The sequence below is a fragment of the Coregonus lavaretus genome (assembly GCF_964263955.1).
Source record: "Coregonus lavaretus genome assembly, chromosome: 31".
In the NCBI taxonomy this organism is placed as follows: Eukaryota; Metazoa; Chordata; class Actinopteri; order Salmoniformes; family Salmonidae; genus Coregonus; species Coregonus lavaretus.
Genome location: NC_140018.1, coordinates 20,417,753 through 20,442,172, shown reverse-complemented (window position 1 = coordinate 20,442,172; position 24,420 = coordinate 20,417,753). Strand labels below are relative to the sequence as shown.

The following is a 24,420-nucleotide window of genomic DNA, read 5'->3' as shown; positions in this document are numbered from 1 at the left end:
TATTAGCACTGTTTTTGCCATCCAGCTGGTCCTATTGCAAGAGGATAGTGATGACCACAGCAGTGGTTTTTATACTTTTCCTCGTTAAATAAGATTTGGTTCATGTGATCACCTAATCAGTACCTAATTCAGTAGAATGAGGTGTGCCTGTGTTGGAATTCAACAGACACTGCAATGTCATACATGTAGAGATGCTGATTTAAGAACAATTTGCAGTGGTCTATTAATTTTTTCCACCGCTGTATATGTATTATACAATGGGTGGGTCTAATACTGAATGCTGAATGGTTAAAAACGCATTCCAGCCGGTGTCTATTTCACAAGTTACCACCGGCTAAATCTATGATGTTAAAATCCCTATTTACTCTCCTCCATCTGACGGCGCAATCCACTGTCTCATCAGCCCAGCCAGGCAATTTATACACTTCATCTCTACTATATAAAGCATCTAGACATTATCTTACATTTCTTTTAGACTAACATTTAGTTTTCAACAGCAGAGATTTGTATAAACCTTGCGGTCTGCCTCCAACATTTGCAACATTGTTTCAATATTCAAATTCAATCTCAGCTGTCCCATAGTAATGAACGTGTCGGGATGAGACAGACAGGCAGGCAGCATTTCTCAGTCAGTTGAAATCATGAATCAGCTGGCATCATTTTTATGGATTTACAGTGGGGAGAACAAGTATTTGATACACTGCCGATTTTGCAGGTTTTCCTACTTACAAAGCATGTAGAGGTCTGTAATTTTTATCATAGGTACACTTCAACTGTGACAGACGGAATCAAAAATCCAGAAAATCACATTGTATGATTTTTTAATAATTAATTTGCATTTTATTGCATGACATAAGTATTTGATCACCTACCAACCAGTAAGAATTCCAGCTCTCACAGACCTGTTAGTTTTTCTTTAAGAAGTCCTCCTGTTCTCCACTCATTACCTGTATTAACTGCACCTGTTTGAACTCGTTACCTGTATAAAAGACACCTGTCCACACACTCAATCAAACAGACTCCAACCTCTCCACAATGGCCAAGACCAGAGAGCTGTGTAAGGACATCAGGGATAAAATTGTAGACCTGCACAAGGCTGGGATGGGCTACAGGACAATAGGCAAGCAGCTTGGTGAGAAGGCAACAACTGTTGGCGCAATTATTAGGTCAATCACCCTCGGTCTGGGGCTCCATGCAAGATCTCACCCCGTGGGGCATCAATGATCATGAGGAAGGTGAGAGATCAGCCCAGAACTACACGGCAGGACCTGGTCAATGACCTGAAGAGAGCTGGGACCACAGTCTCAAAGAAAACCACTAGTAACACACTACGCCGTCATGGATTTAAATCCTGCAGCGCACGCAAGGTCCCCCTGCTCAAGCCAGCGCATGTCCAGGCCCGCTGAAGTTTGCCAATGACCATCTGGATGATCCAGAGGAAGAATGGGAGAAGGTCATGTGGTCTGATGAGACAAAAATAGAGCTTTTTGGTCTAAACTCCACTTGTCGTGTTTGGAGGAAGAAGAAGGATGAAAACAACCCCAAGAACACCATCCCAACCGTGAAGCATGGAGGTGGAAACATCATTCTTTGGGGATGCTTTTCTGCAAAGGGGACAGGACGACTGCACCGTGTTGAGGGGAGGATGGATGGGGCCATGTATCGCGAGATCTTGGCCAACAACCTCCTTCCCTCAGTAAGAGCATTGAAGATGGGTCGTGGCTGGTTCTTCCAGCATGACAACGACCCAAAACACACAGCCAGGGCAACTAAGGAGTGGCTCCGTAAGAAGCATCTCAAGGTCCTGGAGTGGCCTAGCCAGTCTCCAGACCTGAACCCAATAGAAAATATTTGGAGGGAGCTGAAAGTCCGTATTGCCCAGCGACAGCCCCGAAACCTGAAGGATCTGGAGTAGGTCTGTATGGAGGAGTGGGCCAAAATCCCTGCTGCAGTGTGTGCAAACCTGGTCAAGACCTACAGGAAACGTATGATCTCTGTAATTGCAAACAAAGGTTTCTGTACCAAATATTAAGTTCTGCTTTTCTGATGTATCAAATACTTATGTCATGCAATAAAATGCAAATTAATTACTTAAAAATCATACAATGTGATTTTCTGGATTTTTCTTTTAGATTCCGTCTCTCACAGTTGAAGTGTACCTATGATAAAAAATTACAGACCTCTACATGCTTTGTAAGTAGGAAAACCTGCAAAATCGGCAGTGTATCAAATACTTGTTCTCCCCACTGTATATACAAAGAAATGCCAATTGAAAAAAGGTGAAACGAAACAAAGTGCAGCTAGTTTGCAGTCTTTCCAGCTTCAGTTTGAAGTGATTGTGTTAGCTGTGTTGTTGGCTAGCTCCTCTGAACAACAGTGTCCTGACGAGTGAGCACATTTTCTATGCCAGGCGAAATCGAACCTCATTAGCTTAGTGTTATGGATGTATCCAAATAAATGTCACTAGAAAACTGCTTAAACAAATGCAGCTACTTTGCTGTTATTCTGGCTGCACTTTTTGACATGACTGTAAGTTAGCCGTAGTTGGCTAGCTAGCAAGCAAGGCATAAGAACGTTGCCAGCCAGAATGGCAATGGAACATTTAGAAGGACAATAGATACAGAACAAAAAGACTGAACGAATGGGTCGCGTCTCTGGCAACCGAACAGATAGAACAAATGACCAGCCGGCTTGGGTAGCAACCCTAGATTTGTGTCGGGACTGTATCTTGTGGAATGATGAAATAGTATGAATAAATTCATCAAAAATAACATTTTTTATTAAAATAGATAAATCATTATTTGAATATGTTGGTAACCCGTTGTATAAAAGTGATAATAACCTCGAAGCCGGTGTTTGGAGGATATACCATCCAAACACAGGCTACTCTGGCATTATCACTTAAATAGCCTACACATGGTTTTAGTAGGTTTGATATTCACCCCCTTCCCCAACTGTGTTTGTTTGTATCACCTGAGAATTACACAAGGAGCACACTCCCACGTTACAGTAAGAGATCAGATTAAAACTAAACCAGTATAGCAAATGCTGAGTAGGCCGTCCCCCCATTCACCCCCCCTCTCTCTCCATGTGCAATGTGGATAAGCAGGATGATGAGACTAATGAGGTGGAAAAACGCAATTTTGGCTTCTACGAGATAACCCAGCTCTGGCCCGCGACTCCATCAGTCCAGAGCCTAGGGACACGCAGGCTGAAAGGAGTCGGCCGAGTGGAAAACAGCTTCTGTTTAATCACACCGTGGGGAGATGAGAGCAAATACACCCCCTCCCATCCTAACCCAACGCAGAGGCTATTCAAAATGTCCGTCTGTCACATCTACACACACAGAGACACCTAGAGAACATACACAAACATAACATATACCTCTCACTGTGAACACACACACTTTACATCAACACATAGCCTAACACTGCAGAGCAAGCATGATTGGTTAACCTCAGGATCGACTCCATTCAATTGAACAAATGGAGGGCTTGCCTTGAATTAATATGTTTTGGGGATTCCTATACAGCAGTTCTCAAAGAAGGGATCTATGTCAGGTAAAACCTTTCCAATTTCAATCAGTTGGGGTGTCCATGCCCATGTCATTAATAAAACGGTTTATGTTATCTCGCTTGTAACCATCTTCAAACCAGGATAAATCCTATGAGACCTGTCCATTTTCACAGCCATGTGAACTGGCCCATTTACAGGATATCTTCTGATTCAGTGCAGTATCATGTAAGTCATGGCATCTACACCATACTGTAGGCTACACTGACAAAACCTCTATGTCCTACAAAGAAAATAAAAGATGTAGATTTGACAAATCAGCATCACTGGCTCATTACACACATGGATGGTCTTATACACAGCCAATATTTACATATTGTCCAATCTGGAACCATTCTAGAACATATATTTAGAATGTATGTTAATGCAAGTGAGTTCAATGAACTCCAAGGGTTATAAAGCAGTGTCTTGTACAATATTGGTCTCTCTTCTTCCTCTAAAATGGTAACTATCACACTGTATTGAGTTCAACATAAACTTTCCCTGACTCAATTTAGTAAATGTTCTTGCCACTTTAAATCATCATGCAATTGTTTAAAAAAAAAAGTAAGTAAAGATACAAATCTCATACATTTGGTGTAGAATAACGTGAGCAAATGTCTCTCCAGGTTTCTGTGCTCAAGACAAGCTCACTAAAGGGCCTGAGGAGAGACTCAGCAGTGCATGAAATGATGTGAAATGTATGAGTATTCTTCAAAATCATTACAGAGTTGGCAATTGGCTATGAGCAAAGAAAATATATTTATATTGACTTTAATGATCATTTATTTCAGCCAAATATGATTGTTAGGCAGCATAAAAAGAGCTATATGTAGGGTGTCCAATCAAAAACGCATATTTTGACCAATGGGTAAAATAATATGTTAATTGTGTAGATAATCCTCTAAGAAAAACCAATGGTCCAAACCTCATGTCTCTATCATAATCCGTTCAAAATGTATTGGATTGAGTTTTTACCCTTGTAGAATGGTCAAAATTAGGGTGACTAAATCCATGGAGCCAAGATAATTTTTCTGTCATAAATCAGGAAAATAGCATCGCATAATCTAGGCTGGATGCTGTGCAAGAATGAACGCTGCGGACAGGTTTATAACTCATGTTTCTTCTCAAATCAGGAGGACATAAAATACAATATGGAGATAAAATGGATATCGATTTTGATACATTACATGTAGTAGTGTTGTATACGGTGTTCATATTAATGCGAAGTTCCTGTTCTTTTTCGAAGAATTCTCACAAAAACAAGAGTATCTCTGTGAAATGTCAACAACGCACTGAGCGTACTTCAACATTTTTATTTGAAAAGCCTTCTACATTTAATTTAGCTCGTGTCATGCTATTTTTGCTATTTGCGATCTGCGGAAACAACTTAGAAGACATGACAGACAAATGTAAAATCCTCAAAACTGCGCCTCTGTCAACAGCGCTGGGTGCTAATTAGGTATCAGATGTTTTAGGTTACAAAATCTGACTAATATATATATATATATAGTGGGGAGAACAAGTATTTGATACACTGCCGATTTTGCAGGTTTTCCTACTTACAAAGCATGTAGAGGTCTGTAATTTTTATCATAGGTACACTTCAACTGTAAGAGACGGAATCTAAAACAAAAATCCAGAAAATCACATTGTATGATTTTTAAGTAATTAATTTGCATTTTATTGCATGACATAAGTATTTGACACATCAGAAAAGCAGAACTTAATATTTGGTACAGAAACCTTTGTTTGCAATTACAGAGATCATAGGTTTCCTGTAGGTCTTGACCAGGTTTGCACACACTGCAGCAGGGATTTTGACCCACTCCTCCATACAGACCTTCTCCAGATCCTTCAGGTTTCGGGGCTGTCGCTGGGCAATACGGACTTTCAGCTCCCTCCAAAGATGTTCTATTGGGTTCAGGTCTGGAGACTGGCTAGGCCACTCCAGGACCTTGAGATGCTTCTTACGGAGCCACTCCTTAGTTGCCCTGGCTGTGTGTTTCGGATCGTTGTCATGCTGAAAGACCCAGCCACGACCCATCTTCAATGCTCTTACTGAGGGAAGGAGGTTGTTGGCCAAGATATCGCGATACATGGCCCCATCCATCCTCCCCTCAATACGGTTCAGTTGTCCTGTCCCCTTTGCAGAAAAGCATCCCCAAAGAATGATGTTTCCACCTCCATGCTTCACGGTTGGGATGGTGTTCTTGGGGTTGTACTCATCCTTCTTCTTCCTCCAAACACGGCGAGTGGAGTTTAGACCAAAAAGCTCTATTTTTGTCTCATCAGACCACATGACCTTCTCCCATTCCTCCTCTGGATCATCCAGATGGTCATTGGCAAACTTCAGACGGGCCTGGACATGCGCTGGCTTGAGCAGGGGGACTTTGTGTGCGCTGCAGGATTTTAATCCATGACGGCATAGTGTGTTACTAATGGTTTTCTTTGAGACTGTGGTCCCAGCTCTCTTCAGGTCATTGACCAGGTCCTGCCATGTAGTTCTGGGCTGATCCCTCACCTTCCTCATGATCATTGATGCCCCACGAGGTGAGATCTTGCATGGAGCCCCAGACCGAGTGTGATTGACCGTCATCTTGAACTTCTTCCATTTTCTAATAATTGCGCCAACAGTTGTTGCCTTCTCACCAAGCTGCTTGCCTATTGTCCTGTAGCCCATCCCATCCTTGTGCAGGTCTACAATTTTATCCCTGATGTCCTTACACAGCTCTCTGGTCTTGGCCATTGTGGAGAGGTTGGAGTCTGTTTGATTGAGTGTGTGGACAGGTGTCTTTTATACAGGTAACGAGTTCAAACAGGTGCAGTTAATACAGGTAATGAGTGGAGAACAGGAGGGCTTCTTAAAGAAAAACTAACAGGTCTGTGAGAGCCGGAATTCTTACTGGTTGGTAGGTGATCAAATACTTATGTCATGCAATAAAATTCTAATTAATTACTTAAAAATCATACAATGCGATTTTCTGGATTTTTTTTAAGATTCCGTCTCTTACAGTTTAAGTGTACCTATGATAAAAATTACAGACCTCTACATGCTTTGTAAGTAGGAAAACCTGCAAAATCGGCAGTGTATCAAATACTTGTTCTCCCCACTGTATGTACATTTACATTTACATTTTAGTCATTTAGCAGACGCTCTTATCCAGAGCGACTTACAGGAGCAATTAGGGTTAAGTGCCTTGCTCAAGGGCACATTTACGTCATTTAGCAGACGCTCTTATCCAGAGCGACTCACAAATTGGTGCATTCACCCTATAGCCAGTGGGATAACCACTTTACAATTTGGGGGGGGGGTAGAAGGATTACTTTATCCTATCCCAGGTATTCCTTAAAGAGGTGGGGTTTCAAATGTCTCCGGAAGGTGGTGAGTGACTCCGCTGTCCTGGCGTCGTGAGGGAGCTTGTATATGTATATATATATATATATATACACACACACACAATGTCAACGATATGTTATAAAAAGACCCCACTGAACGATTCAGAACATGAAGGATCGGATTTGTCGTGGTAAAATGAATTTCATTACACAAGGAAGTGAAATGTCATCACCAAAGGAGGGCTTTTACTACTCTGGGCAGAGTGGGTGGACACCCTACTATATGCTTTAAGCTTATGTGAGCAGCATTAACAAAATACATTTGCAACAGACTATAGCCTGAAGACAAACAGTTTTTATTTGTTTAAATGATTAGTTAGCAAAAGTTTAATCAGCTGGAGAATGAACTAAATTATGTTTGCTTTGCTCATTCTGGAGAGCTGTTGGCACTAGATCAATGACACTAGATGCTTTGGCACATAACATGTCATGTTAGGAGGATGTTAATTATTTCTTAAATCAATAAATGTGCTCTATTAAATAGAGTAATATACAGTGAGGGAAAAAAGTATTTGATCCCTTGCTGATTTTGTACGTTTGCCCACTGACAAATAAATTATCAGTCTTTCATTTTAATGGTAGTTTTATTTGAACAGTGAAAGACAGAATAACAACAACAAAATCCAGAAAAACGCATGTCAAAAATTTTATAAATTGATTTGCATTTTAATGAGGGAAATAAGTATTTGACCCCCTCTCAATCAGAAAGATTTCTGGCTCCCAGGTGTCTTTTATACAGGTAACGAGCTGAGATTAGGAGCACACTCTTAAAGGGAGTGCTCCTAATCTCAGTTTGTTACTTGTATAAAAGACACCTGTCCACTGACGCAATCAATCAATCAGATTCCAAACTCTCCACCATGGCCAAGACGAAAGAGCTCTCCAAGGATGTCAGGGACAAGATTGTAGACCTACACAAGGCTGGAATGGGCTACAAGACCATCGCCAAGCAGCTTGGTGAGAAGGTGACAACAGTTGGTGCGATTATTCGCAAATGGAAGAAACACAAAAGAACTGTCAATCTCCCTCGGCCTGGGGCTCCATGCAAGATCTCACCTCGTGGAGTTGCAATGATCATGAGAACGGTGAGGAATCAGCCCAGAACTACACGGGAGGATCTTGTCAATGATCTCAAGGCAGCTGGGACCATAGTCACCAAGAAAACAATTGGTAACACACTACGCCGTGAAGGACTGAAATCCTGCAGCGCCCGCAAGGTCCCTCTGCTCAAGAAAGCACATATACAGGCCCGTCTGGAGTTTGCCAATGAACATCTGAATGATTCAGAGGAGAACTGGGTGAAAGTGTTGTGGTCAGATGAGACCAAAATGGAGCTCTTTGGCATCAACTCAACTCGCCGTGTTTGGAGGAGGAGGAATGCTGCCTATGACCCCAAGAACACCATCCCCACCGTCAAACATGGAGGTGGAAACATTATGCTTTGGGGGTGTTTTTCTGCTAAGGGGACAGGACAACTTCACAGCATCAAAGGGACGATGGACGGGGCCATGTACCGTCAAATCTTAGGTGAGAACCTCCTTCCCTCAGCCAGGGCATTGAAAATGGGTCGTGGATGGGTATTCCAGCATGACAATGACCCAAAACACACGGCCAAGGCAACAAAGGAGTGGCTCAAGAAGAAGCACATTAAGGCCTAGCCAGTCTCCAGACCTTAATCCCATAGAAAATCTGTGGAGGGAGCTGAAGGTTCGAGTTGCCAAACGTCAGCCTCGAAACCATAATGACTTGGAGAAGATCTGCAAAGAGGAGTGGGACAAAATCCCTCCTGAGATGTGTGCAAACCTGGTGGCCAACTACAAGAAACGTCTGACCTCTGTGATTGCCAACAAGGGTTTTGCCACCAAGTACTAAGTCATGTTTTGCAGAGGGGTCAAATACTTATTTCCCTCATTAAAATGCAAATCAATTTATAACATTTTTGACATGCGTTTTTCTGGATTTTTGTTGTTATTATTCTGTCTCTCACTGTTCAAATAAACCTACCATTAAAATTATAGACTGATCATGTCTTTGTCAGTGGGCAAACGTACAAAATCAGCAGGGGATCAAATACTTTTTTCCCCTCACTGTATCAGATGGTGCTGTGTTGTTCACAGTGGTGGTCACAATATGAGTACCCCATTTCCTGCAGTCAAATGACCAAATCGTCCTCTAGTGGCCTCATGGGTGGAATGTTATTAATATGTTTCATAATTAATAAACATTATATTTTTTTATGCTGAAAATCCTGTGTTTCTATGTGAAACGTTTATATTTCTGTCTTCTGTGATGTATATAAAAAGTGTAATATTGGGATGCAAACTCAAAATTGAATACATTTCAACTCTATATCTGACATGGTACAAATGTCTTCTTTTTTTAAGCCCATAACCATTTGTTTAAGACTACCAAGAAACACTGTGTGACCCTGATTTAGCCCACTGGAGTAAAAGGTTTAGGTTAATCCACTGAAGTCTGAAATTGAGTATTGTTTTGACAGCCCTTTTTACTGTCATCTGAAGATAAGAGAGAGAGAGGGGGCAGTAGTGGGGCGCAGGAAAGTTTGGGGTAATTTGGTTAAGAAATGTGGCGCTAAAGATCTTGATAATCTGAAATGTGATACCAGAGTGTTAGCCTATATAGGCAGGGTTTGGGAGTAACGGGTTACATGTAATGGATTACAAAAAAACCAACATTCGTTACGTTACCAGCAAAAATATTGTAATCAGATCACCAATACTTTTGAAAAAGTAGATAATTACTTCTAGAATTACATTTCATATTAATGTCAGTCATTAACTGAAAAAGTGCTACTTTGATCTTCCCGCCTGAGCAACATACATGGTAACAAAAGAAAAAGCAAGGCACGGCATTGAAGTGCATTTTTTTGATGGCGTTTCAAATAACAATTTGTGTTCAAAGAAGAAAATGGCAGGAATGTGACAGTTCAATGCAAACTGTTTGCCCACGGTAAAGCTGCTGTCGACATCCAAAGACTCCACTTCGAACCTGAAGAAACACTGAGATAAGGATGACGATTGGCAGGTGTGGCGCGTTAGCTTGCTTAGCTAGCTAGCTAGAGACAGACTTTACAATGTTACCATTGTTCCAGCATAGGTCGGAGATTTTAGAGAGTACTAGCTAGCTTGTTAGTCAGATTTTAATGGAAGACCCTGAGCAGGAAAAGGCAGCCAGATGACAAGGAGGAGTGCAGAGATGCACAGCCATCTACAGACGGCCAAAAGGGGACATCTTGTACACCATTGAAACAAGCAAAACTACAACCAGGAGAACCACACACCTCACAAAGCCGGGTTAATCAACTGGTATTTTACTTCATCATAGAGGATGTGCAACAGTGACAGACAATGGAAGCAACTTTGTAAAGGCATTCTGGGAGTTCAGTGGAAATGAAGAGGAGCAAGATGAGACGGATGATGGAGTGAGGTTTGATGATGTGGGTGCGATTCTTGAGGAGGTTGAGCAAGAACTGAACTTTTTTCTCCCTCCACATCAACGTTGTGTGGCACACACCCTCAACCTCATCGCCACCAATGAGGTGGACAAAGCTGCATCCCAAGGTCCATCACGAAAATGATACAGAAGTGCAATGTTAAAATGTTCCAGCATTTGGAACAAAGCACACAGGTCCACATTAGCTTCAGAGGCAATAGAGGACATTGTAAGCATGAAAGTAACTGTGACAAGATGGAGCTCAGAGTACCGTGCCATCTCCAAACTCATAGCCCTCACAGATGATCTTCGCTTTCTTATCCCAACAATCCTAAGATTGAAGTCTAAGCTCTCAGAGAAAATAGCTCTTGCGACATTCTCTGCACACATCATCACTGCGGTCATTGAGGCTATAGACTGCCGGTTTGGACCTATGCTAAGCAGCCATGAAGCAAAAATGGCAACTGCTACCGTGCCAAAGTTTTGACTGTGTTGGCTCAACCCTGGAAAGAGAGAGGAGATGCGGAGCACAAAGAAGCAGCTTCTATGGAGAACATGCACTCTGAAGAGGTTGATGAGGGAGCACAGAACGAGTCTGATGAGTCAGAAGACCATTTTTGTGTGTTCGGAGGTGCAACAACAAGGGCCAGTGGCACTGCAGAGGATGAGGTGAGGAAGTAACTCGAAGACAAAGACAAGTCTTCCCCATTGTCCGGAACTTGTTTCTGAAGTACAACACTACACTTCCCTCCAGTGACCCAGTTGAGCGCCTTTTCAGCTATGATGGAAACCTGTTTACCCCTCAGCGAAACAGGATGTCTGATGCTCATCTAGAGCATGTCCTCTTGCTGCGATACAACATCAATTTCTGCCTTCAATCATCTGAGTAGGCTAGCTTCAGAATAGGCCTACTGCAATACCATGTATGATATGTGGGTTTATTGCACCTAGCTGAACTTTTTTTGCTTAAACTTTTTTTTTAACTACTTGGTGGACTAAATGTGTGATTACACTGTGCATTTTGTAAAAAAATATATATATGTTTTCTTCATATTTCTATTTCTCATTTTAGTCATTTTGCAGACGCTCTTATCCAGAGTGACTTACAGTAGTGAGTGCATACATTTTCATACTTTTTTGTACTGGTGTCCCTTGGGATAAGTGTTTAGCACCATCCATGTTGCTGTGTTACTTATGCCCTTACTTTATACCTGGTTTTAACATGTATCCTTTGTCCTGCACATTGTGTTTGTGCCCACATTTTTAGACAGGTGTACATGATTAAAAGACGCATTGTGGTCTGACTGTGATCAGATCTTATAGGTGTAAATGGACAAGATCAGGATGAAGGACATGTTATAGGCAGGTATACAGGGCTTAAATACATTTTTGTCACAATGTTTTGTGATGTGTTCTAATGTGGCTCTGCTTAGTGGCTCAAACATCCTGCAATAAATGCTGTTAAAATGGTAATAATATTTTTTTTCTTCTTATATATTTTACGGGTGAAGTAATCCAAAAGTAACTGAAAGTAATCAGATTACGTTACTGAGTTTAGGTAATCCAAAAGTTACGTTACTGATTACAATTTTAGACAGGTAACTAGTAACTAACGGATTACATTTAAAAAGTAACCTACCCAACCCTGTTTATAGGCTACATAATTGGTTATTACCTTAGTGTCTTCTATTGAGAGGGATGTTCGAAATAGGTCTGTCATCATAAGGCCAATAGCACTACTGTTAGACAGACTGGCGAGGCCCCTTTTCAAGTGTTATTAATCAAAAATAGTTTCCTATCTACCATTTCTCAGACACAAGGGACTGGCCCGTTCAGCCTGCCTACAAACCCGAGTCTGAATCCCAGCCAGTATAGCCTTCACTGCAACAAGGATCTGCTGTTGCATCCAAAATTGTATAGGCTAAAATTGTTCTCTCCTAATTCAATTTATTTGAATTTCATGTTCATTCATCCATTTAAAAACAGATTATTGACTCCAGTTCCATCCACTTCCAAATGGTAATCTTGTTTTCAAGAATAGGCTCCATGCACAGCTTGCAGCGATGATTTCCAATGCATGGGTGGCTCTGTGACTGTAGAACAACCATCCTGCTTTGCTGATCTGGCATGAAGACATGGTGACACTGCAACAACCCCATCCCACCCCACACCAAATAACTAGAATGAGATGATAGGGTCTGCACACTCAAACAAACATGCCATAAACATTCTCCATTTCATGCTGCAATACTTTCCAGGGGTTAGTGGTTCCTGAAACATCAGTCTATCTCATAGCTATTACCTCAGGCATGGCGCTGTCAAACAACCTAACTACTTAATTTGTACTCCTGTCTAACAAATTTTATCAAAGATCAGAAAGATTGTTTCGAAGTCCTCGTCACAATTAGCCTAATCATCTGCACAGTTTTTGTCACTTGTTTAGTAAGAGTGAGCAGAATGGCAAATGTGCTGGTGCATATGGAGGGTCGAAATCAATGACCATTAAAAAAATTAAAATTAAATTAATGTTATTAAAATGTAATATTTGTAATAGTTTCGGTCTCGGATCATTACATTTAGTTCGAAGTAATTGCAGACATTGAAACCGTTATTAGGCTATATCAAATCTGCGACCTATATATAATACAAGGCTATTATTGGCTATTTTTGATTATATTTTCCAATACTGATAATATTCGTTACAAAATATAAAATTCCATTATTGGAAATGAAATGCTGTAGGCGGGAACATGGTGGGTGCAGCTACGGGGTTAATTAAGCGCAGGAATATTGCCATAATTTACTGCAATTTAACACATTTAACTAACTAGGCTACACAGCATTCACACAAGGAAAATATATTAATATCGGGTGCATTTCAGATATTTACGCCATCCAACTAAACAATATTTTGGATAGTGTTTAACACATCTAATTGGACATAGTCAGGTTCCACCCAATCCAGTATAGGCCTAATGACCCTTGTGATGATCCACATGCACTTCCATAACGTAGGCCTAACGTTATTATTAATTGTATTGCAATACATCCCCAAAATCAATAAAACATCAAGGATTCTATATGACTTGCTGCGACAGAGGTACATTCTTTATATTCACGTAAAATAGCGAACTTGAGTGCCACAAAACACGAGCATTTGTCAAAATGTTCTTTCTTCCCTGTCCATGCTGAAATCGAATACACTTCACTTATTTGTGTTTTCGCGTTAAGTAATTTGCCTTGATTTAGGGAATCGATTATCAAATCCGATACTCAAAGAATAGACTGGTAGTTTTAGATGAAATTGAACAAATGTAACACTCATTATAATAGCTAATACTGTATTTTGCTTTGTTATTTTCAATATAGGCCTAAATGTTGAATATAACTAACTAAACCTGACTTTCCCCCCCATGGAATAAATATGAAAAGACGATTAGATAATTAGATAAGTACTATTACAAGGATTATATTTTTTTGTTGACGTTCTTAAATCAATTTTCTGTTTTCTTTGGCAGGACATTGTAATGCCTATGCGTTTTTTCATACGAAGAATATAGCCAATAAAAGTCTATAGCTACAATATTGTATCTGAACATTTCAATAGTGGCTATTCCCCAGTAACACGTACTGTTTTTTTGTTTTGTTTGTTTTGTACTATTACTTAGCAATTATATTACCCCATTTTTAAGGTCTCAGGGTGTTTCACCAGTCCCCCATCAGATCTCGTGCTCAATTAACTTCCCTCGGACCATCCGTCAAACAGCCTACTGTCCAAAACGAAGCCAAGCATGGAAATACATTTGTTCATTCCCATAAAAAACATTCCACACGGACAACATAAGAAAAGACTCGGCGTGAATAAAGCAACGTTAGGCTACTACAGATATAAACAGTTCAATTATACTGTATCCTTGGAAATTATAGGCTGTGTTAATGTCTTATATTTACATAAGCTTTCCCAGCATTGGATGGGCAGCGGGCACTTCATGGTAACATGCATTTTCGTTGCAATACCGATTGTTTTCAAGAGACAAGAGTACTCATTCTATCAGTTTGATTTTGGTAGCCTACATATAAGTCTACAACAATTACAAAAGGCTACACTAGCCACATTATTTGTTTTATTTTTTGTACATTTACATCACAAGATAAATAGCCTATACATATTTTCAGTTTAATAAACCCTTATGTCTGCATTTTAAAAAATATATAGAGAGAGGGCTACACAATTATGTCTGTATAATTGTATTTACAAATAAAAATGAAATACTCCCTCTTTGAAGAATGCTGATAGAATGCAAACTATCAGCATATGGCATCTACAATAAACCTAGAACCTATAAGTCCCATGATCAAACACCAAATATCTTCACATCTATTGAGCATTATTTAGTTTGATATAAAATAATCACAGCTCAAACATGTAAAAAAAAATGTGCATTACCTTTTCAGTGAATACATTTTGGCATTCTTCTCGCTAACGAGGTGAGATTTCTCTGAATTTATTTCTGAATTCACAGTGGTATCCATGGCCGTGTCTTGTCACCGTTGTATCTGGCAAATGAAGCAGAATCTGAAGATGTGCAGGAGTTTCAATGTGATCAGTCTTACTGTATCTTAAATGACACTGATAAAATTCGTCCAAGCCATTCCAATTGTGCTAATAAAATGAATTAAATGATTCATGGAAATAAGTATCACCAGTGGCAAATATGGGACCCGAAACAGACTAGTAGCCTGCTCTCAATTCCACTGCTGTGGTATAGGCAATGGTAAACTTGGCTCTGAATGTGCAGGCTTTGCTTTGGTGCAGCTACAAAGAACAGCTGACTGGAAACAGCCAAACCCATAAAGGTATCGAAAGCATATGTGTCGACGTCAAAAAAGTGCAAGATGTTTCTGCGGCTAGACTATGCTAATTGAGAGAATAGCACGTTTAGAATTGTGATTGGGTCCTTAGGTGCTGTGCAACAGCCTGTAGCTACAAGTAGGCTACCTATTATTGAGAGCTCAATTAACGTCGTGTATATTGACCATAGCCTATAGTTTTTTCAACGACGATTTCCAAATTAAACGACATTGTCATGACACGTAAATAGCATAAGACATTCAGAGGTTAAATTCAATATCAAGTTGCAACTAGGCCATTGACAGCAGCACACCAGAGTAAAACCATGCAGCATTTTCTTCTAATGCCGTGTCCAGAAAAAGAATCTGAGTCATATCCAATGATGTGTATAAACTCTGGATGACTAATAGGGAACGCTGTATTGAAGCCACCACGCAGCCATCTTGGTACTCCTCAATTGTAGAAAAATATTTTGGAAGCTATAGAAATGCATTTATTAATGTCTACATTCGTTTTTGACACGTATTATATTACAGACATCTTAATGCATACTTTTAAATTATATTATGTGAGCTAAACATAAAAATATTTTCCTTAAAGTATATATATATATATTTTTTGAAAGTACTAATGTTACTGTCCCCACTACAAATACTTCAATACATGTAATTTTGTTCTTGAAACATTTAATAGACATAATGTAGAATTCCATTCATTCCTATGGAGGACTGCTCCTACTAGGGAGTGCCAATATGGCCGGACCGGTGGCTTCAAAGCCTCTTAGTGTCCAATACAAAGCATCAGCAATCCACACATCAAGTAGTGAGGATAAACCCAGTCGGTAGAGATACACATGGCGAGGCAGGGTTTAACGTGACCACGCCCCCGAGTAGGGTACATCGGTAGGGTACTCTCACTCCTATGTTAAATTGCCTACTTTCCTCATAACCCAACAACGGCTGTATTCTTTTTTTTTGTTTTGTTATCATTCTATAAACATTTTGGATATGCTTGGTTGGCCATTTTTAACATACTTCCATGCTGTCTTAATCAACAAACTACATCATACCTAAAAACACTTTCATTCTAAACGTAAAAATGTTAGCATGAACAGATAAGACGGTCGTACGGAGAGTACATCAAAATTATCAACCAAAGAGACGATTCCAACTGACTTTCTTAACTAGCTAGCTAACCCTGTTTTTAAAATGCCGATAAGCGGTTGTGTACCATTTTGTTTTAATAGTAGGAGAAAAAGACCACCAAATTAAGTTTAATCAACTGCCCAAGGACCAGGTTAAAAGCACTTCATGGTTTCAGACTATTATGCCGCGCTGATGATGGAAAGCTGTGGGCTCCAGTTATTCAATACATTTGTGTGTTCGAAGCACTTCACTGGTAAGTCGCTAACACTTCTTTGTATCTCACTAGCTATGTGTATTGCACAACGCTTGCTAGTTCGCTTGTAGTAACCGTCCAAATAACAGCTATAATATTCTTATGCATTTGGATATTTATGCAAACCTGGAGATTCCACCAAGTAGGTGTAGATATAGCCATAGGCTACTTGGGCCATTGGTAGGGTTGTCTCCCCAGCTGGTTTACGGCAAATTGAAAGGACATATAGGCAAGTCAAGAAGACTCAACATTTCTATATAAATACCTAGACCGTTAAAAAGGCAGGCAAAGACTGTAAGTAGTTACGCGACATATCGAAGACTAGCAAATTAGATCGAGATTAATTTATCTCGCTAGCCAGCCAGATAACGTCAGCTAACTGGCACAAAAAAAAAGCTAGGTGTAAACAAACAGTGACGTAGGTATAACGCGACAACTTTACTAGCTTTACTGTCAGTGTTAGCAGGTCGGGTAACAAATTAGTGGCAGAATAAGTATCATGCAAATCATATGTTGTTGTGACAGCCAAGTATGTTAATAATGACACGTGAGGCTGCTGAAAACGTTTATTGAAACAACAAAAAAGTATCAGTAATTTGCTGAGGATGCCGCCAAAGTTTGGCTAATTACGCGGGGGCATGGTCACATTAAGCCACGCTTCACCGTGTGTATCTATTATAGATAGAACGTCGCGGCACCTGCCGGCATGTGGAGAAACAACCTGTGGTTACCCCATTGGCTCACAGCAAATAATTGGCCATTTTCAAATGCAATTTTTTTTGTCTGCTTGTTTTAGTCAATTACATAACTAAATTTAAGCAAAGTACAACATGTCTAAAGATTGCCTGCTCCTGAGTATTCCCACTACTTAGAAAAAAATAATTTTTCATGGCGGTGCTAGCCGCCACATGAGTGAGTGCTAGCTATCCAACCAAGTTGCTCATAACGGCGTATGTACACCACACAGAAATACTTTTCAAACCTTCTGGAATACACACGCCAAAATCACCTTTGGCAGCCCTCAGTACGTACTTTACCCCTTATCCACTACAATGGGACAACAAAATCAAGTCAAATCTATGTTGGTGACATCGGCGCCCAAATTTTGCATTCCCAGATGAACTCCGAAATGTAATGGAGACTGGATTCCTATCAAGGTAAGGTTAGCCAAGCACAAAACATATCATTTAGGATCATTATTTTAATTTTAAGACACAGTTACAGCATCATGGTTTTTCAAAATATGTTGTTGGTTCAGCTTGGTTACAACCTTATTTACCTTTACCATGAGAAAGCAGCACTAAACAAATTAGCTAGCTAGGTGTCTAGCTAGCTGGAAGCAACAGCAGCACTTAAACACTGGTACAGGATCAATTGATTAATATTGGGGATTTATTATTCTCCTAAATTGATGGGATGACTAACTTAGAAAGACTGGGCTAATGTAGGCTGTGACACCTGGCAGGCTGTGATTGATGTGAAGAGCTGTTTTAGGGGGTAAAATGAGATAAGGATTGTATCTCCAAATGCTAGACTATACTGGTTCTTTGTGATCTGTGAGCCTTCCTTGGACGTAGGAATGATGTCTAAGGGAGCTGGCTCTTCTCACTATGATAGGTTGTTATGATGAACGTATGCCTGGTAACAGAAGAGGCTGGCAACAGGGGTGCATCAACGGATTGGCTGAGTAAGTTTAAACCACGCTCAAGTCTCTACTCTAATTGGCCAGCAGAGAAGTGGGAAATTTTCTCTGTCAGAGTATTTGAGTATTGGATCTGAAACAATGTGTTAGTTCTCTGGGGTGCCCTGCGAGGTATCTCAGAGAGCCCGTATATACGAAACATCATATTTACCATTGAAGGTTTTTGCATTAATTAAAATAACTAGTATATCTTAGAAGTCGTGTTGACCTCTTTTGTTCCTAATACCAGATTTGAATTGACGCGACTTTGACATTAAGTTATTCACTTTCTGTACAATAGATGTTCAAACCCAGACAGCTTTTAGGGAAACACTTGTGACCTTCTCTCGTTGGATTAAGCCACGGAAGAAGAGTAGCCAGCCGTTTCTGCGTCAGATTAAATTAATTGCAAACAAGACACACTGATTTGGCATTGGAGAAATGTGATAAAATGAACACATTGGCCTATCTCTCTGTCCATTCTTAGACTGTAATTTCGTAAATTTTTGTGGTATTAAAAAAATATATTCTGCTCATATGTAAAATTACTTAGAATTGCATGAAATGTTTATAAAAGGCGTTTTTTCTCGGGCCTGCAAATACAATGATAGACTCATGCAATTATTTTACTATAAAGGAGACCTTAGCATCCCTACTCTTGTCGCTGGTAGTCTATGAACCCACAACCTTCTGGCCCGCAGCCCTGTGTACTATCAAAATTCCTGCTTTGCCACGTAATGCTCACTAGATGGAAAACAGTTGCTAAAACTGCATATGTAAGGCTCTGGTCTGTCCAAGAAGTGAGGGTAAATGGTAGACATGTTCTCTGTTATCTGCTTTGTTTTAGTTATTATTTTGGGTATAGGGTAGGGTCACTTGTTTTTTTTTCAAGTGTTCAGGGAGGGTTTAGATAAAATATATTTTGCATTTTCATGTTAGAGAGGTCCGATTTTCTCCATGTAAGCCTTATTATGAATAACGTTCACTCCCTAACAGATCAGAGATCTGCATACTAATACACTCAACCACGATCAGGGCTAGCCTGATCTGTAGAACCGATCTTGGACCAGTGTTTATGTGCTGCTGCTTCCAGCTAGCTATAGCCACCTAGCTAGCTAGCCAATTCATTTAGCTGATCTGCTTTCTTAAAAATGTGTTTATCATTACACAGGTGCACCTTGTGCTGGGGACAATAAAAGGCCACTCTAAAATGTGCAGTTTTGTCACACAACACAATGCCACAGATGTCTCAAGTTTTGACGGAGTGTGCAATTGGCATGATGAGTGCAGGAATGTCCACCAGAGCGGTTGCCAGAGAATGTCTCAGCCACCTTCAATGTAATTTGAGAAATGTCTGTAATAAAGTGTTTTTGTGGGGGGAAAACCTCATTCTGATTGGCTGGGCCTGGCTCTATATATATATATACAGTGGGGGGAAAAAAGTATTTAGTCAGCCACCAATTGTGCAAGTTCTCCCACTTAAAAAGATGAGAGGCCTGTAATTTTCATCATAGGTACACGTCAACTATGACAGACAAAATGAGATTTTTTTTCTCCAGAAATTCACATTGTAGGATTTTTTATGAATTTATTTGCAAATTATGGTGGAAAATAAGTATTTGGTCACCTACCAACAAGCAAGATTTCTGGCTCTCACAGACCTGTAACTTCTTCTTGACAATGATCCCAAACACACCGCCCGGGCAACGAAGGAGTGGGTTCGTAAGAAGCATTTCAAGGTCCTGGAGTGGCCTAGCCAGTCTCCAGATCTCAACCCCATAGAACATCTTTGGAGGGAGTTGAAAGTCCGTGTTGCCCAGCGACAGCCCCAAAACATCACTGCTCTAGAGGAGACCTGCATGGAGGAATGGGCCAAAATACCAGCAACAGTGTGTGAAAACCTTGTGAAGACTTACAGAAAACGTTTGACCTGTGTCATTGCCAACAAAGGGTATATAACAAAGTATTGAGAAACTTTTGTTATTGACCAAATACTTATTTTCCACCATAATTTGCAAATAAATTCATAAAAAATCCTACAATGTGATTTGCTGGATTTTTTTTCCTCATTTTGTCTGTCATAGTTGACTATGATGAAAATTACAGGCCTCTCTCATCTTTTTAAGTGGGAGAACTTGCACAATTGGTGGCTGACTAAATACTTTTTCCCCCACTGTGTGTGTGTGTGTATATATATATATATATATATATATATATATATATATATATATATATATATATATATATATACACACACAGTGAGGGAAAAAAGTATTTGATCCCCTGCTGATTTTGTACGTTTGCCCACTGACAAAGAAATGATCAGTCTATAATTTTAATGGTAGGTTTATATGAACAGTGAGAGACAGAATAACAACAAAAAAATCCAGAAAAACGCATGTAAAAAATGTTATAAATTGATTTGCATTTTAATTAGGGAAATAAGTATTTGACCCCCTCTCAATCAGAAAGATTTCTGGCTACAAGGTAACGAGCTGAGATTAGGAGCACACTCTTGAAGGGAGTGCTCCTAATCTCAGTTTGTTACCTGTATAAAAGACACCTGTCCACAGAAGCAATCAATCAATCAGATACCAAACTCTCCACCATGGCCAAGACCAAAGAGCTCTCCAAGGATGTCTGGGACAAGATTGTAGACCTACACAAGGCTGGAATGGGCTACAAGACCATCGCCTAGCAGCTTGGTGAGAAGGTGACAACAGTTTGTGCGATTATTCGCAAATGGAAGAAACACAAAAGAACTGTCAATCTCCCTCGGCCTGGGGCTCCATGCAACATCTCACCTCGTGGAGTTGCAATGATCGTGAGAACGGTGAGGAATCAGCCCAGAACTACACGGGAGGATCTTGTCAATGATCTCAAGGCAGCTGGGACCATAGTCAGCAACAAAACAATTGGTAACACACTACACCGTGAAGGACTGAAATCCTGCAGCGCCCGCAAGGTCCCCCTGCTCAAGAAAGCACATATACAGGGCCGTCTGAAGTTTGCCAATGAACATCTGAATGATTCAGAGGAGAACTGGGTGAAAGTGTTGTGGTCAGATGAGACCAAAATCGAGCTCTTTGGCATCAACTCAACTCGCCGTGTTTGGAGGAGGAGGAACGCTGACTATGACCCCAAGAACACCATCCCCACCGTCAAACATGGAAGTGGAAACATTATGCTTTGGGGGTGTTTTTCTGCTAAGGGGACAGGACAACTTCACAGCATCAAAGGGACGATGGACGGGGCCATGTACCGTCAAATCTTGGGTGAGAACCTCCTTCCCTCAGCCAGGGCATTGAAAATGGGTCGTGGATGGGTATTCCAGCATGACAATGACCCAAAACACACGGCCAAGGCAACAAAGGAGTGGCTCAAGAAGAAGCACATTAAGGTCCTGGAGTGGCCTAGCCAGTCTCCAGACCTTAATCTGTGGTGTTATTTTATGTATCATGAAGGTAAATGTAGAAAAAGGTCAAAGGTAAAATAATAATATTAGTAATAAGCATGGATATGTTGTAAAATTGAAAATCTATATGCCTTGGAGTGTTTATGGATTGAGAGCCAGTTGAATTCAGAGCAGAGATAATTATGTGTTTTTCATGAAAACTCCTGCAGCTGGTTTAGGAATGTCAATGACGTGATGGCTGTGGAGATAGAAGTAACAATGGAGCTAGTGTTTGCGTTTCTTTATGTTTATGACCTTATGACCTGAGACATGGCCACATGCACATAATCTCAGTGCTGGAGAGGATGATGAATGATAAATGTTGTATAATGTATTATGAAATGATAATGGTGAAACAGAATGAACATGTTTGATATTTTATAATCCAGATATATGTTTAAATAATGAATATAGACATTAAGGATATGATGTGTTATTTTACAGGGGTTTTTAAACTGAGGCCATGGGGTTGTTCTAGACATCTGGTTTGCATTTACATTAGTTTTTTAAAGAAGGGGCTTTTGAGAAGGGGCCTAGGCACGCAGCCAATAGAATGATCGAATGAGAGGGTGGTACGAACTAAAAAAAAGTTAGGAATGTTTGTACATGTGGCTATAAAATTGAGCTCTTGGCGAAAAAGGGACAGTCTTTGTCTCTTTGGAAAAAGGCTCGGCTTTGTTTTTTAAATAAAGTCTAAATTCTTAAATTCACAGGCTCTGATGTCTTGAGAGATATTTTTGAGTTAATTATCTAGTCAAATGTTTCTACAACATAATTGGCGACCACGAAGGGACTTGATAGGGATCAGTGACGGTATGTATTTGCAGTTGTGAAACGGCTTGGACGGACCATACAAACAAAAGCGGCCGCTTTTAAAAAGGTAAGAAGTTCTTACTAAAATAGTATAAAGTTTGTGTGGTCCGATCCGGGACTCGGCAACATCTAAAGAAATACCAAGTAGGTCTCTCCAAATTTAAGAACCAGAAAGTTAGACACTAGGAGCATTTGAATTTAAGAATACATGTCGCTGTTGTTTGTCTGAACCGTCTGTTCAATTGATTTGATTCATTTGATTCATTTGATTCAGTTGATTCATCTTGCTGATTGCTATGTCTGGGTCATTTTGACATGGGTGGTTGTACGGCTGGTTGAGCGATCAGACAATAACATGTTAAGTCCTGCAGATACCGCTTTAGACGTTAATCGTCTTGAGGACTGCATAGGTAGGCAGAAATCCTGGGGTAATACCGCTTCTTTTTCTGTGTTGAGGAAGTGTAACAGAAAAATTAGGGCAGAATTGACAGGTCGCTTAGCAAAGCGTAGTATAAATAGAAATCTTGTGGATACCGCTTTGGAGGGCTATAATTAGCATTCCATTGGCCTGAACAGACAAGATTACTTACGGATACCGCTCTGATGATAAATTCTTTGTTAGAGGTCTGTACGGGTAAGTAGTGAATCATCCTGTGTTGTGATGATGTCAATATTATGTAGGGTCTATCAGGTAAAAAAGTTAGGTCATCCTGAGTAGGTGAACGGGTTAAATAGCTACAAGGGCTTCCAAATTTTGATAAAGTGTTAAATAAGAGTAGGTCTGCTCATCTCGTATGGTGAGTCGGTTGCTTGTGTGGCTGTGAGTCATTCAACTGTCTGATTCATTTGGGCACAAGTGGCTGATCATCTGTGTGAGTGAGAATATAATATTAAATCCTGTAAGTAGATAGCCTTTCTGTAAGGAAGGGAAATCTATTTGAGGTTGTTTGAAGCTTCTGTCTGATGGAGAAAGGTTTGCCCAATCTCACTTAGGAAAGAGAAGAATAAATGGTGCGTGGATATTCATTGACCAACTGAGTGTAGAAAATTCACGTTACCAGGAGGGGTAGAATAAATCCTGTTGGAGGAACAGGTCACGTTTATTGGTGTGGTCATATGACGTCTATGCATTGTATTTTGATACATCTGTTAGAGTATGTTTCGGACGATATATTTAGAAACGTTAGAGGTAATGCAGTATTATGATAAATTGACTACGTAAAATAATAAAATTATAGGTGTTGACTTGTTCAAACACGTAGGTGGATGTGAAAATGGGAGAGAGTACATAGGACATGTGGTAGAATTAAGCATAATAATAAACGATATATTATTTCAGAAGCAGATATATAATTCATTTGGTTAGGTTGTCAGATCTGTTTCCAAATCAATGAATGTGGGGTTTGACTTGTTGACTGCTAAGTTGATTACGTTGAGCGTGTGAGAACTGTGTCCTTCAGAACTATTTTCTGATAAAGTGTGGTATGTTCCAGATACTAATACTACTGACTATTATCATTGGAATAAAAGAGGATTAACTTGTCATTTCGATAAAGCATAGATTCTGCATCGCTGAACAGAGTCTAGGTTTTCTAAGTATAGTTTAGCTATTGTTGGGATGTGAATAGATTTTACTAATGCCATGAATTAGTTTCCGGTAAAAAGAGAGTTATACTTGTTTGACTGTATCGAGCTGAAATAGTTATTTAAAGAAATTTTGAATAGTTGGATGGAAAACATCTATTTGACAAAATTCTAATTGTTATTATTTTATTCTATGGTTTGCGTCACCAGTGGTGTATGCGAATATTTGGTGAA

The 24,420-nt window shown here is 40.0% G+C and overlaps 1 protein-coding gene across 1 annotated transcript in view; it reads right to left on the bottom strand.

Annotated features, from left to right (window-relative positions):
- LOC311106396 (proton-coupled zinc antiporter SLC30A2-like) overlaps positions 1 to 16,998 on the bottom strand; it is a 31,752-nt gene extending 14,754 nt beyond the window's left edge. Inside the window, exons 1-2 of the mRNA XM_084148730.1 lie at positions 16,781 to 16,998; positions 14,852 to 14,980 (exon numbers count right to left, since the gene is read on the bottom strand). Coding sequence (XP_084004856.1) covers positions 14,852 to 14,937 — 86 coding nt within the window. The 5' untranslated portion in view covers positions 14,938 to 14,980; positions 16,781 to 16,998. The remainder of the gene's footprint in view (positions 1 to 14,851; positions 14,981 to 16,780) is intronic.
- Positions 16,999 to 24,420: the final 7,422 nt, after the last annotated feature.